Source organism: Arabidopsis lyrata, assembly GCF_000004255.2.
Source record: "Arabidopsis lyrata subsp. lyrata unplaced genomic scaffold ARALYscaffold_9, whole genome shotgun sequence".
NCBI classification, from domain to species: Eukaryota; Viridiplantae; Streptophyta; class Magnoliopsida; order Brassicales; family Brassicaceae; genus Arabidopsis; species Arabidopsis lyrata.
Genome location: NW_003302547.1, coordinates 1796049 through 1812940, shown reverse-complemented (window position 1 = coordinate 1812940; position 16892 = coordinate 1796049). Strand labels below are relative to the sequence as shown.

The 16892-nt window shown below is 37.7% G+C and overlaps 2 protein-coding genes across 2 annotated transcripts; one reads left to right on the top strand and one right to left on the bottom strand.

Moving 5' to 3' along the window:
• Positions 1 to 87: 87 nt before the first annotated feature.
• On the bottom strand, positions 88 to 2841 carry LOC9299393 (nudix hydrolase 7). Its single transcript, XM_002863189.2, has 9 exons — positions 2548 to 2841; positions 2283 to 2453; positions 1956 to 2021; positions 1717 to 1857; positions 1490 to 1567; positions 915 to 965; positions 782 to 816; positions 589 to 700; positions 88 to 490 (listed from the first exon to the last, which is right to left on the bottom strand). The coding sequence occupies exons 2-9, from the start codon at positions 2424 to 2426 to the stop codon at positions 269 to 271; spliced, it is 849 nt and encodes a 282-aa protein (XP_002863235.1). The 5' UTR covers positions 2427 to 2453; positions 2548 to 2841; the 3' UTR covers positions 88 to 268.
• An 11001-nt stretch (positions 2842 to 13842) lies between these two features.
• Positions 13843 to 16014, top strand: LOC9299392 (U-box domain-containing protein 15). Its single transcript, XM_002863270.2, has 2 exons — positions 13843 to 14323; positions 14907 to 16014. The coding sequence occupies exons 1-2, from the start codon at positions 13959 to 13961 to the stop codon at positions 15724 to 15726; spliced, it is 1185 nt and encodes a 394-aa protein (XP_002863316.1). The 5' UTR covers positions 13843 to 13958; the 3' UTR covers positions 15727 to 16014.
• The last annotated feature ends 878 nt before the right edge of the window (positions 16015 to 16892 follow it).

The following is a 16892-nucleotide window of genomic DNA, read 5'->3' as shown; positions in this document are numbered from 1 at the left end:
CCGGTTATGAGAAGATATTTAGAAGAGTAAACCATGTAGTCTTATGTTAACACTCTTAGTCTCTTATCTATAAAAAGCACTTAAGCGTTGGGAGAATCAAACCATAACTGGAAATAGATTAGAAGTCAATGACAATATGGTATAAACTTAAATACATTGACGCAATTTAGTAGAATCGGAATAATATAGAATATAGAACATAGTTTCCTGTTTTGTACACACTAGACACACACATGCCGAGATCAAACTGAATCAGATGAGAATGTTTTCAGAGAGAAGCGGAGGCTTGGTCACGCATTGCTTTAAGGCGATTGGCATGATCAGCATTGCAGTAGATAAAGCTCTCCTTACCAGATGATGTGGTAGTTGGCACAATGGCGAATCCCAAGTATTCTTCCTCACACTTCTTTTGGCAGATGTTGGCCATGAACTTGAACATCTCGTTTTTCTTGTTCCATGGTTGGTCTACATACTCTTGGATTGGCATCCACTGTAATACGATATACCAGTTCAAGTAAAATTAGAAATATGTGACATTTACTTTAACATTTTGTTGGCTCATCAACACTGAAAGTTAGAAAGGTTTACCTTAGCTTGCAAGATCTCAGATTTTTGTTCAGTAATATCGTAAGAGCGCGGACTTAAGACACACAGGAAAAACATATCTGTTTTCTTTTTCAAGATGGCTTTGTGGCTTTGCCTGAGGTAAAGAGTTGATCAATGAGGAACAGATGCGTTTAAGCCAGATCAAATGTGTCTACAACAATAAAATTTAAGTTACCTGAAAGCCAATACTTCGACAAAATCTGCAATAATCTGAAGTGAAAAGCCAAGAAAAGAACACAAAATTTAGATTAGAATGTCAAGTAAGAGACCCAATTGAAATGCTTAATTTCTGAAAGCCAGATACTTACACCAGTTTCTTCTTCCACTTCCCTAGCTATTCCAGTCCATATATCCTCGCCCTGTGGAATTCGAATATTTTAGTTAGAAGCAAAAAAAAAAAAACAATTAGAACTTCATTTCCACCATTCTCTTAGTTTCAAACTTCATATCATCAATCATCTTTCCAGGGACCAATTGTTGACACTAGATTATTGTACTAATACCCAAAAACCAATACCCAGCTGAATTGCTGACTAGCTAAGTTGGGAAAAGAATGTTTATCTCTTGAGAACTTATCTGAGTTATTGTAAACACTTTATGGTTCTGTAAGATGTAAGAACTACTTTCTTATGCAATTCACCAACAACTCTCAGCACTATCAACTCTTTAGAATATACTCCCCTAAACATTACGCTGACACCCTTTATAAGTCAAGCTCTCACTAGTAGTTTACTCGTGTTTATTCACAGGGCAATTGGGTATAGGATCCTAGGAGCTTCGTTCACCAAACTCTTTTTAGGATTAACTCTTCATGTCATTCACCAGGATTGTAAATATTTAATGGGAGAATAAAAGATCACAAAAACAATCTAATGTAAGTCACCTCGTTGATAACACCAGTAGGCAGCTTCCACACATTTTTAGCTTTGAAAAACCCACTCCTCTCCTGGACAACAAGGACCTGCTCATCGAAGTGGTTCATCTCGATTCAGTCAAAAGTAAATTTTCATAAACAAACACCATTGAATTATCATTGTTTGTTAAGCAATGTATGCGAAACTATGCTCTTCTCCAGTCCCTTTGAGACTCAAAGAAGGCACCGTCGGTTACCTCTTTAGTATTTTTGTTGATGACCAAAGCACCAGCACCTACAACATGAGAAGCATTGGCTGGGATCGTATCAGGGGTTTCAGAGATCCAAGATACAAGCATCAAGTACTCAGGCTCCGCGTGGTGATATCTAAATCCTTCCTGAAAAAACACCAAACACAACAGATTTCAACTCATCACAATAACCTCTTACTAAAGTCAAACCAACTGAAATCCAAATCATCACATCAATAACTTACACTAACTGCAGCCTCCACAAGATTAGCCAATCCAAGAGGCAGCTTTATCCAAATTCCCTTCTTCCCCTGAAAATCATAAACTCTCTGACTAAGTCTTCATGTTATCACAATCCTCTTAAGAGCTCATATCTCAGAAGTGTTTCAGTTATCACAATCAATTCCACACAAAACAACAACAATAAGGCTTGATTGAATCTGAAGTGAATCATAAACTCCGACTCATTAATTTCCAAATAAAAACTTGAGATTATCAACACAATCAAATTCCAAAGAAAAACCTAGAGAAGAAACAATACAAAACTCGAATCTGAGATATATTGTTAATACCTCTTCTCTCCAATGCGAAAGCGAAGCCCTAAGACTTTCAGTAAAAACCTCAGCATCCATAGGTTCCACCATGGTTACGGTAACACCATCGTAATTATCAGTCTCACCTTCAAGTAAAGGAATCTGCTGAGCTCTAGGATCCATCACAATCAATCTTCTTATCAAAAACAGCTACACGAGAGAAAAACAAATAGTAGACTTAAAAAAAAAAAAAAACCATTTCGAGATTAAACTCAGACAAGAGAGAATGAAGAAGAATATGTACCTGTGTGAACCTTGGAGAGAATCGAATTGAAGTTATTCTTCGATCTCAAGAAGACTTTATACAGAGAAGGTGAGAGAGAGAGACCTGTGAACGTTTTCCGGGAAAAGAAGAAAAAACTAATCTTTTATTTAAAAAGAGGAACGACGATTGTTTCGCTGCTCTTTGTTTATTTGACGCAGCTCGTCGGCCTCGGAAGTCAGAACAGAGTGGAAGCATCGTCGAACCACTTCAGAAATTTCAGAAGAAACAGCAGAGCATTTTAAATTGATAAATGAACGACGGATGTAATTTACTGATTTCTGATATATTGGAATTCCGCAAAATAATTCTAATTTTTATTATTTTATATTTTTATGAAGGAAAAATTATAGATAGAGGATGTTTTTAGGTCATTCGTCCATTTATACTTTTATTATTAAATTTTTATTTATGTTAAATTTATATTTTTTTTTTGTCAAGCACACACTAATTAAAAAATAACTCTATGATTAGTTGTCTAATTAGGACGAGAAGATTTTACAAACGTAACTACAAAAAATAGAAATCTAGAATATATAACTAAATAATCCGTCTTAGAATTACATAAACGAGAAATGGAAGAGAGCGAAAATTCAGGAAATGAGGCTCGGAGGAATCCAAACTCATCTAGCAGATTGGAAAAACGGACTATTCTTCAGGGACGGTACCATCGAGACTAACTCTGAATAATCTTTTTCAAACACTTGATAATCAATCATTCTTGAAAGGATATTCTTCATAGCCGAAATTAAAGCTTCCAACTCCGAGTGAACGGGGAGGGACACCTCTTAAGGCATCTTCCATCAAGTAGTATTTTATGATCATTTCCTTGAAAACACCACCATTCCAGACCCATAGTTGGACCTGAAGATTTTCATGAGCCATCAATCTGACATCTTATAGATTCAATTGGATCCAATTGAGTTTCTTCCCACATTAATTTTTCACTTAAACCGTGATTTAAAATATATGTGGGATCGGATTGTAATCCTTTGAATTTTTCTTGTTCTTGTATTTCCATATGAACCACAAAATCTAATCGAAACAATAATTTGTCTCCCTCCCCTCTACACGAGATGGAATCCTCCAAAATAAATAATCTAGATTTAAATATTCCGAATTTAGAGGAAAACTTCCTGGTACTATAGGAATCGCAGACAATCCCTAGATTTTTCAAGAATATGGATACTCAAAAAGAGCATGATTAATTATTTCTTCTTTCATCTCACAACGTTGACAATATCACATCGTATCCCACGATGAGCTAATTTTGAAGTAACTACTAGAATCCTCGAAGCAATTTGCCATAAAAAGTGTTTTATTTTTGGATGAGCCATGATTTTCCATGCTTGTGCTTGTAGCATTTTAAAACTTGGACCTCAATCAACTGTTTTTGTCATGCTTGTGCTAAAACTATTTTTATCAATAGATAAAACCAAATTTTAGGACCATTTTAATTGTAAGGGAGAAAAAAAAAGAAAAACAAAAAAATCATGTTGACTAATAAGGATGAAGAAGATTTAAAGACGAAACTTTCAGATTTTTTTGAGAATAAGTAAATTCTTAGATTAACTAAATTCGTCTGCTAAGTTTAGTATACGCCTTTTATCTTTTGCGTAAAAAAAAAAAAAAAAACTATCTATTCTATGCACTTTTTTTATTTTATTTATTTTATGCACTTTACATTTTCTTCGAATTATAGAATTGTGATATGTTCAAATTTTTTTGGAATTACATATTTTTATATGTTTATGAAATTTGGAATACGTATTCTACACTTCACTCTATGTTCTACTAAATTTTATATATAGATTATATTTTTTACTCTATGTTCTACAATAGTTAAAATATATTTTCTAAGGTCATCTGAAAGTTAGAATATGTATTCTTCTTTTTTTCTCTATGTTTTACGAAGTTAAGAATATATATTTCTCTTAAATAGTCGTATAGTCTGATCAAGGTCATTCATAATTTGAATATATGTATATCGTTTGTATATGTGAATACATTTAGAATCTTTGTTAGTTTTGTATCAAAGAAAAGATAATTTGTATTATTTCTTATCAAAAAAAATTGTTTTTTCTAGAGACTCTCTTCTAGAGAGAGCCAATCAGAAACCGACTTATTTACATTAGAGAAAACACTACTACGGGCTCGGGTTTTTTTGGTCAAACAATCAGCCGGTTCATTAAAACAACGCGGAAGAAAACTAATCTTGAACGAGGGAAAAAAAATCAAGGGATCTAAAAGTAGCCATCTCTCTGCTACAAAAGTTGGCCACTCCGACGGGCTGTCAAGAAAGAGATTAGATCAGCGCCGTCGGAGGCAAAAACGTAGTGTGTTTCACCAATCGAGATCATACAATCCATCGCCCAAAGCAAAGAATCCACTTACGCGTGGAGCGGAGATAAGCTTCTTCGAACACTTTTGAGGCCTAGATGAATAATCTTATCATTATCTATTAGGACCCAACCATGTCCACTCAGGGTATCATCTAAATGCCATGAGGCATCAACTTGACATTCAACTAGCAGAGGGGGAGGACGAAGGACATTTACTTGCGAGGGGAGGGGTTCCTCAGGTTCATGGTCCTTTAAATTTGCTTGTTTCCACACATTCGCTTCTTTGGTTGCGATATCAAGAGTCTCTTGAGGAGGTTGGTTCTCTGACATTTTCAAATAAGAAACGATTGCGACTTTTCCAAATATACCAAAGTATCCATAGAAATATTTCTAGCGCATCCTCTGTGATACCAAATTCTCGGCCTCGCCAAAATAAAGTCGAAATTGTAAAAGAGGAAATTTCTAGGGAACAAATTCCCCGAGGATGGAATTGGGGATAGAGCCCAGATTTTTCTTGAAGGCGGGCATTCAAAAAGGAGGTGATTGATAGATTCTTCTTCCTCTCCACACCGAGGGCATCCTTTTTCAGTACCTATATGACGATTGAAAGTCCTTTGGAAAGTAGCTAAACATCCTGATAAACATTGCCACAGGAAATGCTTGAGTTTTTGCGTAGTTTTAAGCTTGCATACTTGTGTCTGAAGAGCCAAAACACCTGGTCTCTGAAAAGGGGGTCAAAAGTAGGACGAGAGAGATCTCTCGCGGTCCAATACCCTGACTTAACAGTGTAGTTACCGCATTTGGTGTGTGACCAACTAAAACCATCACTCATATAAGTACGACTCGGCCGAGTTCCCAAAATTAAGGGAATATCGAAAGGATCAATCAAAGCATGAAGGCGGTCCATCTTCCACATCTTTGAAGTTGGGTCGATGAGATCATTAACATAGAGGTGGGGGTCCCGTATGTTAAGGATACTCTTAGGAAGTCTTGCGGGGATTGTAGGGATCCAAGGGTCCTCCCACACACGGGTCAGCATGCCAAATCCTATAGTTCATCGGAGATCCGAGACAGTAATGGTTTAGCAGCCATAATACTTCTCCATCCAAAAGAGGGGCGGTTAGCTTTTCCTATATGAATAGGGTCACTAAACGAAAGTATCTCCCCCTCCAAACTCTACTCAAGAGTGAGTTTGGATATCGAATGAGGCGCTATAGCAGCTTTGCTAGTAAAGCAAGATTAAATTCTTCAAAAGTTCTGAAACCAAGACCACCGTCGGAGAGTTGTGTACATAGCTTGTCCCATGCTATTCAGTGAATACCATTACTTTTTTTCCTTGTTTTTTTGTTCCACCGGAAATTTGCAATAGCACTGCTTAACTTCGAGCGAATAGCTTTAGGGAGAAGAAAACACGACATAACATATGTCGGAAAGGCCTGCGCCATTAATTTAATAAGTACCTATTTGCCACTTTTTGACAAGAATTTAGCCGTCCACGTGTTTATCTGTTTTTGAAGTCTATCTTTTACAAAGGAGAAAACTTGGGTTTTTGAGCCGTGTATTTGTTCTGGTAGCCCTAAGTAAGATCCCATATCCCCATCTCTAAAAATTCCTATAGTTGCTTTAATAGTATTTCGGGTAGTAGTGTTTACTTCGTGTCCAAACATTACCAAAGATTTAGCAGCATTCAATTTTTGTCCCGATGCCTCACCATAATAGCGGAAAATGTTAATAGTCCCTTGTCCTTGAAGTGGGTCTGCTTTGCAGAAGAAAAAGCTATCATCCGCGAATAGGAGATGCGAAGTTGATGGGCTTGCCCGTGAAATCTGCAGTCCCTGGATTCTCCCATGCCATTCTGCATCTTTCAGTTTCACCACAAGCGCCTCCATACATCAAATAAAGAGGAAATGAGAGATAGGATCGCCTTGTCGAATTTCTCTCGAAGGTTTTATGTACCCTCTTGGTGTCCCATTTAGGAGAATTTTGTGTATGATGCCGAAGAAATACAAAAGAGAATCAAATCTACCCATTTCTGAGTGAAATCTATTTTCAACAATAATGCTCGTAGAAAAGACCATTCAACCCGGCCATAAGTACTCATATCAGTTTTTATGGCCATAAATTTTCTTCTACAAGCCGGGTTTGTTCGAAGAGCATGAAAATTTTCTTGAACGATAAGAATGTTATCGGTAATTAACCTCCCAGCCACAAAGGCATATTGTGTCTCGGATATCAGGTCCGAAATAATTTTTTTAAGCGAATCCTTAGGACCTTAGAAATTACTTTGTAACTTACATTACATAAACTGATGGGTCGGAACTCCGACATCTTTCTAGTCTTTCTATTTTTGGAATAGAACAAATATTTGTCTCATTCAATCGCTCATCAAAAAAGCCAGAAGAATGGAAATTTTAGACTAATTTTATAAGATCCAGTCCAGTTAAGTCCCAAAAACATTGATAAAAGAGAGCCGTCATTCCATTTGGACCGGGCGCTTTATCTGGAATGAGTGAAAATAATGCTCGTTTAACTTCCTCGGGGGAAATGATTTTAGTAAGTTTCTGGTTCATTTCTTCGGATATCAAGACCAGCACATCCCAAAGAACGGAATGGAAATTTGTTGGTTAGAACTGGAAAAAGATCATTAAAATAGTCTACCGCCAAACTTTCAGTTCCCTTTTCATTATCTACCCACAGACCATCATGATTCAAAAGTCCAATAATTTTGTTCCTTGTCCGTCTTTGTTTGGTGAAAGCATGGAAATATTTTGTATTTTTATCTCCAAGTTCAAACCAAATTTCTCAACTTTTAAGTTTCCAAAACATTTATTCTTCCCTATAAGCATCATAGAGCTTCCACTTTAGGGCTAGTAGGGCTTCTGAAGACAAATTCTCGTCTTCGTGCGCTAAGTCAATTTGGGCTTTTAAATCTAAGATCAGTTACTCAAAGTTTGTGATATTTGATTTCTCCCAAATAGAGATAGATTTCCTACAGTTTTTGACTTTTTAAAAAAAGAGGTACTCCTTCTCCTCGAGAAGAGAGAGCCCAGCCTTCTTGGATCGATTCCTTAAAGACAGTTTATGAAGCCATCTTTTATCAAAGATAAAATGCTTATAAAAGCGATGTGGACTGTTATGAATAAAGGCAAGAAGGGGCCTATGATCTGGTCCCCATAGTTTTAAATACTCCACATTCGTGTGGGAACATGTTATGCCATTCTTCATTACCCATTGCTCTATCTAATCGAGCTTTGATTAAGACACAGCTCCTAAAACCTTTGACACTACAGCTCTGTCTTCCCATCCAAGAGAAAAAGTTACCTTGGAATTAAAAATCGATAATTCGGTAATTCTAAATCATATAACGAAAAGGAAGGAAAGAGGATTCGGATCTCTGTTTACCTCCCCTCTTCTCATGGTTTCAGTGATTTCATTAAAATCACTAATCATAAATCATGGGTCAAAGCGAACAATGCCAATACGAGTCAATCGTTCCCAAACTATTTCTCGGTACTGAACTACCGGATCTCCATAAACAAAGGTAATAAAAACACGGTTTCCATCAATAATAGTTTCAATATCCAATAACCTGTCGCTAACAAACAAAAACTTAACCGGATAATCTTTCGAATACATAAGAGCAAGACCACCACTGTTACCAATCGGTTCAACTGTCTGAAGAGAATCAAAAGACACTTGCATATTCTGAAGATGCATGTGATCATTTTTGGTTTCCGATAAAAAAAAGAAAACCTGGAGAATACATTCGACACATCTCATCCAATCGACGAGAAGTAAGCTCCGCTGCCGCCCCTTGAAAAACTCCATGCAAGGATTCTCATGTGTTAGTATCGGCGGGAGACGGGGGCTCCACCGAACCAACATTTGACGTTACAGACTTGGACTTTGACGAGGGAAAGACTTCATTTTTGGAGCTGAAGCAGCTTTCCTTGAAGTTCTCGGCTTTGAGGAGCCGGATTTGCTGGAAATCCTCTTATTGGGAGACAAGCCCTTTATGTTCAGGATTTTTTTGGAAGCAGTATCAAAAGGGCTTGGTTACTTTGGCCTCTACGTGTCTAGGCTCCTTCTTTCTTCTTCGTTTCTTTGTTTTTGGGCTTGGGATGGGAAAGACCCAATTTTAGAGCTGTGTCTTCACCACCTGCCGCATGAGTTGTTGATGAAACGATCGAGCTCTTGAGCTTCCTAGCCAGAGTCTGCAACTTCTTCGGCCCGAGAGGGTCCTTACCTCGAGCTTTCGATTGAGCCAGAAGATCATCTTGGAGTTCATCCCCAGAAGATCATCGCCCAACTCCTGAGATCCCGATGATCCAACCATACTCTTTTGCTTCTCAGGCGGAGACTTTTTCTGAACCAGATTTGGGGAGACTTGAAGTAGTCGATTCTATCGATTCTGAAGGGAATCTTGGATTTCCTTACCCAAGAGGTCATCGTCCGTCTCAGTGGCGATAGGAGGTTCCATGGTGTGATACGCGGCTTTATCCTCCGCCATCCAATCTAGGTTGAGAGCTTCTGACCTCGAATGATGGTTCCCTTCCCACCTTCCTTCGGAATAGCCTGTGTTGGAATCAAAGAACGAGATGGAGGGGCAACAGATGGACTAGAGAAAGGTAGACGAATTCTTAGAGAGATTTAAATGAAAGGGTTTTTCCTTGACATATGCCGGGGAAGAAGTTCCTTGTTTTCCCCTCAAGGGAGCTATAAGAGTAACCGAAAGCATCCATTGCGAATCAGAGAGATGATGTAAAGGCTACTTCCCACAAAAAGAGTTACTGGGAAGGTGAGTGGGGGCAGGGTCTTTGCGGGAAGGACCCTTGCGGCCTTTGCTAGAAGGTTCATAGCTTTTCTCCTGGGAGAAAGAATCCTCATGACGTCACTTTCTTCCATAATCCGTCCCATTACCTTTTGGATCATCACGGAAGGAGGGACGCCTGAGAGAAGCTATCGCAGACGATCGGTGGTGCTTTGAAGCTCGAACAGAAGGGTACCGATTAGAGGTTAGAGGGTATTGCTGGTGGTGGATGCAATTGTTAGAGGTAAATCTGTCCTTTTTCCTTCTTGTGTCTCCAACAGGGGGGTTAAGTCTTGTAGAAAGAGGACCTACAGACAGAGGTAAGTTCTTTCTCCCATGACCATTGCAGGTTGCAAATGAAGAATCATGGGGAAGATAAAGATACTGATTACGGCCGTCACCTCTAGTGAGATACCGAGGGTTCTTCTGTTCCTCCTCAGCACCTAGTGCCGCTCTCTGATTTACATTGATTAATGGACACAAATCAAGTTCATGACAAATACGTCCAGAGTAAGAACACCATCGGAGAAGCTTTTCATAGAACAATTTCACTTTTACAACTGCTCTTGTAGGGAGTTGGGCATTCTTGTTGAATCTTAAAGGAACATCTGCCTTAACAGAGATCTCGATTCGTCCTTTGGTAGGGTCAACTCTCTGGACCACACCAAGATAACTACCTAAGTTTCTCAGAGCCTCCTCTTCCCAAAACTTTGTAGGGTTTCCTTTGCTTTTAACCCAAAAACTCATAGTATCGGGAAAAGAGGTTCCTGTGTGAGGTTCCCATCTTTCAAGAGCGAAAAACCACTTGTTAAAATGACAAGGATGCTTGCTAAGGACCTTGTGGAGATCATCTTCAGATTCAAAAAAAACTGGAACCGTGAGTCACCAAGAGAGACTCCCCAGACCCGTACTTCGACATCCCATATGTGCTCTTTAGGGAGAAAGGAGACCAAGGCTTCAATACTGCGTCCACCTTGGTGAAACATTCGCCCCACAAGGCTAAGCTGAAGACGAGCTAGGAGAGCCAAGTTGTCCAATTGTGGGAGAATAACAACATCATCTTCTTCCTCGGGTTCAAAGACAAACGGAGTTTGTGATATCATGGGATTTTCGCCCATATTTGCTATTGTTTTCTTATGTTTTAGGGAGAATTTGGAGTGATTTCAGAGCTAAGAAGGAGTTATTCAAGTATTTATGGAGCCAAGAAAGTTTTAAGAGTTTTTGAGCTTTACAGACCAAAAGGCGATCAAAACCCGTTTCAAGACAGTTTCTGTACGTCAGAAGTATGGCGTCCGTTCGAAGTCTTTCTGATTACCAAATCAAGATATCTCGGTGGCTATGGAAATCTAGAAGAGTCAAGATTCGCCTCGAAGTGGAATCAGAGCTTTTAACTGAGCCGTTCAGAAGTTAAGACCAGAAGAGTGAAGACATGTCCAGACCGGCCAGAAGCTATGCAACCGTTCCGGAGCTTCTTGGCGACACCGGTCACATGGGCCGAGCCCGGGCTGCCTCCTACTCTCCACCCCGGTCACTAAGGCCTCTACCCTGTCCAGAGATGCGAGTTTCACTTAACCTAAGCCACGGGAAAATATGCTTTTACCCCTAAACCTAATCCTTGGTTCCCGAAACCTATAAATACATGTTGGGAGTCCTAAACCTAGGAGTGCCTTCGAAGTGTCTTCTAAGAGCTGCCGTGAAGCCCTAGAGTTTGTCCCTGCCCTCGCCGTGAGCTGCAGCCTTCGTTCCTTGAAGCTTTGAAGAACCACCAAATATCTCCCTCTTTTCTCTTGTTTACTCTAAGATCTATTAAGGTGAAGTCTTACCTCTTGTAGTCTACATTAAAAGATGTAATCTCTAAACCCTATTCAGTTCTTATTCTTCTTTTTCTTATGAGTTTATCAAACCTTACTTTGATGATCTCTTTAAACATGCTAGAGTAGTTTTCTAGTTGGGTTTAAAGGGTTAATCAAAGGGGGGAATATGGCCGATCGTTTAGGTGGCAATATCTAGGGTTGTTTGATCGTTTACACTGTATTCTTTCTAAGTAAGTTGTTTCTTAATGCATGTAGTTAGATTCATGTCCTAACTCGTGATCCCAAGTGTTTAAATTGCTCACAAGGTTGTTTAATACGCTAGACCTAGCTTACGAATGTGTATCGTGTTATAACAAGAACACACCACTTAGTTATAGGGCTTTATGGACTAGAATCGAACTTGATCTTATTGCTTTGATATATGCATCGTTGTCTGCGTAGGTTGAGTAACGGAGTATAAGGATTTTAGCCGACTTATCCTATAACCTAGTATAAGCCGAATCTTAGTGTTTCGTATGTCCGAGACTTGGAAGTAAACAAACCTAATTCTAGTATTTCTTAGATAGCGATCATTGAACCCCCTGCGATACCCTTGATGCCCAACGTTTTTTTCCTATTGATTTCTTGCGTTTATTTTACTTGCTTTCTTTGCTTTCTTTCATTTACTTTTATTTGCAATCGTGTGGATTCGATACTCTAAGTACTACGATTGATTGTTGTGCACTTGCAGCTTATTAATTGTGTTATTTGGGAATTTTAAAACCCGGCACATTAAACACGTACGTTAGTTTGTTTTGGAGGAGATTCTCTGTACCAACTTGGTCTTTCTCTCTTTGACATGGTGAGAAAAGATAAGGGAATCGACAAAATAACGGGTCTTAGCTTGATGCTAGAAATAGAACTAAAAGAGTCTCTGCTTATGCAGGAAGGTCTTCTAGGGAGATAGATATAGGTCGTTCTTTACTTTCAAAAGAGAAAAGCTTGAGGAGAGAGCGAAGAGCAAAGAAGAGAGGAAGCAAAGGCTGTGAAGAGAGACAGAAAGGGACAACTAGCCGAAGAGAATGCTATCGAAGAGGCTTAGGAGAAGAGCTCTCAAAGAAAGACAGAGGAAAAGCTTCCCAAAATAGCTAAAAAAAAGTGGGTAAGATCTACTAATTTTGAAAACATTTTCTCTTTTCAGGTATCTCGAGACTCGTGTCTGAAAGAGAAAAGGAGAACTGTGTTTCAGGTAAACATCAAATTGTCTTAATTCATATTTTCAAAAAAAAAATTTAACAACTAAAATAAAACTTATTAATTTATAATTAAAATTAATAAATATTATTTTATAGATAAATTAATAAAATATTATAATCCCATCATTATTAATTTATTTACTATTTTGATATTTTAAATAATGATGGATGTTGGTTTGGTAATTTTTATGTTATTGGAATGTTATATACAAAATCTCTCAACAATCTAATAATTTTTTATAGGGGCTTTTGCAAAAATGCCCCTTTTTCAATGCCACTTTTCAAAAATGTCCTTTCTTTAAAATTTTATAAAAAATGCTCTTAAAAATATAAGATTTACCCAAATATGTATGTAACATTATTAAAACATACACAAACTACATTTCTATGTATCTAAAATCTTATAAATACTTTATAAATATCTTATAAATGTATTTTAAATACCTTTAAAATATCTTGTAAAACCTTTGAAAAACCTTAAAAATCCTTTAAAATAACTTGTAAAACCTTTAAAAACACCTTATAAAACCTTATAAATACTTGGATCGAGTCTTCAAGTAGTAGTTAAAATCCATAAGTACCTTATAAACCTAATAAAACTTTATAAAAATTTCATATTTAAAAAGGGGCATTTTTGAAAATGGACATCTAAAAGGGCATTTTTAAAAGGGGCACACCAAAAGAGGCATTTTTAACAATTTCCCTTTATAATAAACAATATAACATACGAATATTTTTAGTTTTTTATACTTATATTTTTTTGGTAAAATTTTTTTTTTTACTTATATTGAACTTAGTAAATTTAGCCAAATTACTAATGCGTTATCAAATGATCGAGACAACATTTTATCCCGCGCATGATACGGGTCGACACCCCTAGTTGAACTTTAAAAAAGTTTATAAAATTTGGGTTTTTTTTTTTACAATTATGAAAATCACATTTTAAAGATAGATTTTCTAACTAATTATTCCTTTTTTTTACATGCATAAAATTAAAAAATATATATATATATATAAAATATTGCAATGTCCCGGTTGGTAAATTGTGAACTAACTAACCTCGAGAAATATGGCCTCTTCCAACTAATACCATAATTTTCTTTTATTAATCAAGTAAATGATTCGATAAGTCGTTTCGTCTTTGACTAGATAAACACAAGAGAGAGCGAGGAGAGAGCGAGCGAGAGAGATAATGGTGGTGGAAGAGAATCAGAATCAGATGATGGATTCCATCGCCGGCGACTCAGCGATAACTGCAAATGTATCGGAAGACGAAGCAGAGGAGGAAACCACCACCAACACATGGAAAAACACAAAGGAATTACTGATTCTACATCTCTCCAAGAAGCTTCTCCATGGAGATCTCGATTTCCGAATTGAAGCCGCCAAGGAAATCCGGAAGCTGCTTAGAAAGTCTCCGGTTAAGTCTTCAGCTAGGTCAAAGCTCGCCGACGCCGGAGTTATCCCGCCGCTTGTTCCCATGCTCATTTCCTCTAACGTTGATGCTCGTCACGCCTCTCTTCTCGCTCTCCTTAACCTCGCCGTTAGAAATGAACGGTAATCTTTCTTGGATTGTTCTAGATTTATTGCCAAGTACCAGAAACGGATTCTCTTATGTTGCGTTCTAGGTCTAATTTTGCTGCGTAGAGTCGGATTCAGTGCTCGATCTGAGGTCTTAGGCAGTACTTAAGATGTTAGTTTTTGCTTAAGAAACTTAACCAAGCTCTGCTTAGAGCTTGCTTTAGGACATTGTTCTGGATTTGCAGTTTTAGTGTTAAGGCAATGGTTCTTCTTGTTTAAGTCTATGAATCAGGCATCAGAATGCACCGAGTAGCTACATTTTAGACTTTTAGATCTGTTGAAACCAAGAGGATATCGGGTTAAATCCAAATCACATCCGAATTCCCACTTCAACACCGACTTTGCAATACTGATGTACTTGCTCTAGGTCTAGCTTCACCTGTAGTTTACTGCTATGTGGATAACGATAGCAAATGTAGGATGTAATTTACCTACGTGCTCTAGCAGTAATTTCTACTGACCCTGGTAATTTGTGTGGAAATATATTTGCGTTTTCAGCTCTTATGGTGGTCATTGCCTTTACATTACTTATTGTTTGTGTGTTTTGATTTCTGATCAGGAATAAGATTGAGATTGTGAAAGCTGGTGCCGTTCCACCTCTCATACAGATTCTGAAGCTCCACAATGCTAGTTTGCGTGAATTGGCCACTGCAGCAATTCTAACACTCTCAGCTGCACCAGCTAATAAGGCGACGATCATAACTTCTGGAGTTCCACCGCTTCTGGTTCAGATGCTTAGCTCCGGAACTGTACAAGGGAAAGTAGATGCTGTCACAGCTCTTCACAATCTTTCAGCTTGCAAAGAGTACTCCGCTTCAATTTTAGATGCTAAAGCCGTCTCCCCGCTCATCCACCTCCTAAAAGAATGCAAAAAACATTCCAAGTTTGCTGAAAAAGCCACAGCCTTGGTTGAGATGATCCTTTCTCACTCTGAGGACGGGCGAAACGCCATCACCAGCTGCGAAGATGGTATTCTGACTTTAGTAGAGACTGTAGAGGATGGTTCTCCACTTAGCATAGAACACGCGGTTGGAGCTTTGCTTTCTCTATGCCGCAGCGACCGCGATAAGTACCGGAAACTCATACTGAAAGAAGGTGCAATCCCGGGTCTCCTAAGTTCAACAGTAGAAGGAACATCAAAGTCCCGAGATAGAGCCAGAGTTCTCTTGGACCTACTGAGAGAAACCTCTCGTGAGAAAGAAATGGCTCCATTAATACTCGAGAAAATTGTCTATGGCATTGCAGTACAAGTCGACGGGGCAGAAAAAGCTGCTGAAACGGCTAAGAAACTGTTGCAGAACATGGTTCATAGAAGCATGGAGCTGAGCATGAAAAGCATCCAGCACAAGGCTAATATCTCTTCCAAATCGAATATCTAACGATCATAGTGGTAATATTATTGATACCTTAGAAGCAAAGAAGGTTGCATTATGAGATTTGTAGGTTTTTTGGTTCTGATCTGGAAAAATTCAAGAATCAGAGCCGGGTTTAGGTCTAGTCTTACCTCTCCGGAGTTGGAAGAAAAACCATTTGGTAAGTTTTTAAGGCTGAATTTTTCTTTCCCTTTTGTACATACTTTTGGCTATGGGTCATGTGTATATCAGAACCCTTCCTCATGCTTTTCACATAGTCTCGTTTCAAATTGATTCGGTATTTTGGTTTTTGAAGTTTGCTATTCTTGATCTTTGTTTGTTAACCAGTTTAAATGAAAGAGAGTAGAAATGACCGGAGAAAAATGGATTTCCTATTACACTAAGCACATAAAAATGGCTTTTAAAAATGAACAAACCCACAAAATGATGTCGTTGAGCTATAACTATGACATCAATTCTAAGGGAAAGTGTCAATGATATCTGAATTATTGCCAAGGTGACACCTATACGCGAATTAATCAAGAGTGCCAAAAACTACAAAAGCAAACAATAGACTCGTCGACTTCTACATAAATATCAGTATATCACGCCATCATATTCACTGATACAAGCAACTCATTTGCCAAAAGTGATGGCTTTCGTTTATGGACTCGATTGAAAATACAAAACGACACTCAAGTTGGAACAAAATTTTAAGTCTCAAAAACGTTTAATATAAAACGGAGAGATAATACGATTAAGAAAGAAAACAAAACATGAAACATATTAAATTAAAACACCATTAATTTGGTTAACTGGATTCTAGAGATATGCTCGATTCCGCTTTGTTTCAACTCTCTTCTACTCCATTTCCCGTCGTCTTCTCACTTTTTACTTTTCTTGGTTCACCAAATCTATATTTGATCGATAATTTTGTATTTTTGAATTTTAAACGGCTTGAATTTTGCTGACAAATTCAAAATTCAAAATTAGCTGAAATTTGTTTTGAATTAAATTTGAATTTGTCTATACAATATAAATCTAGTACATTTTTTATTTTTGTTGCATTATCTCTAAAATGTTGATAATTGTTTTATGAGAATTCGATCTCGAAAAGTGCTAAAAGGAAAGATGCAAAAAAAGAAGAAAAAACGATCTAGCTTTATTAATCTTTTAAAATATATATTTCATTT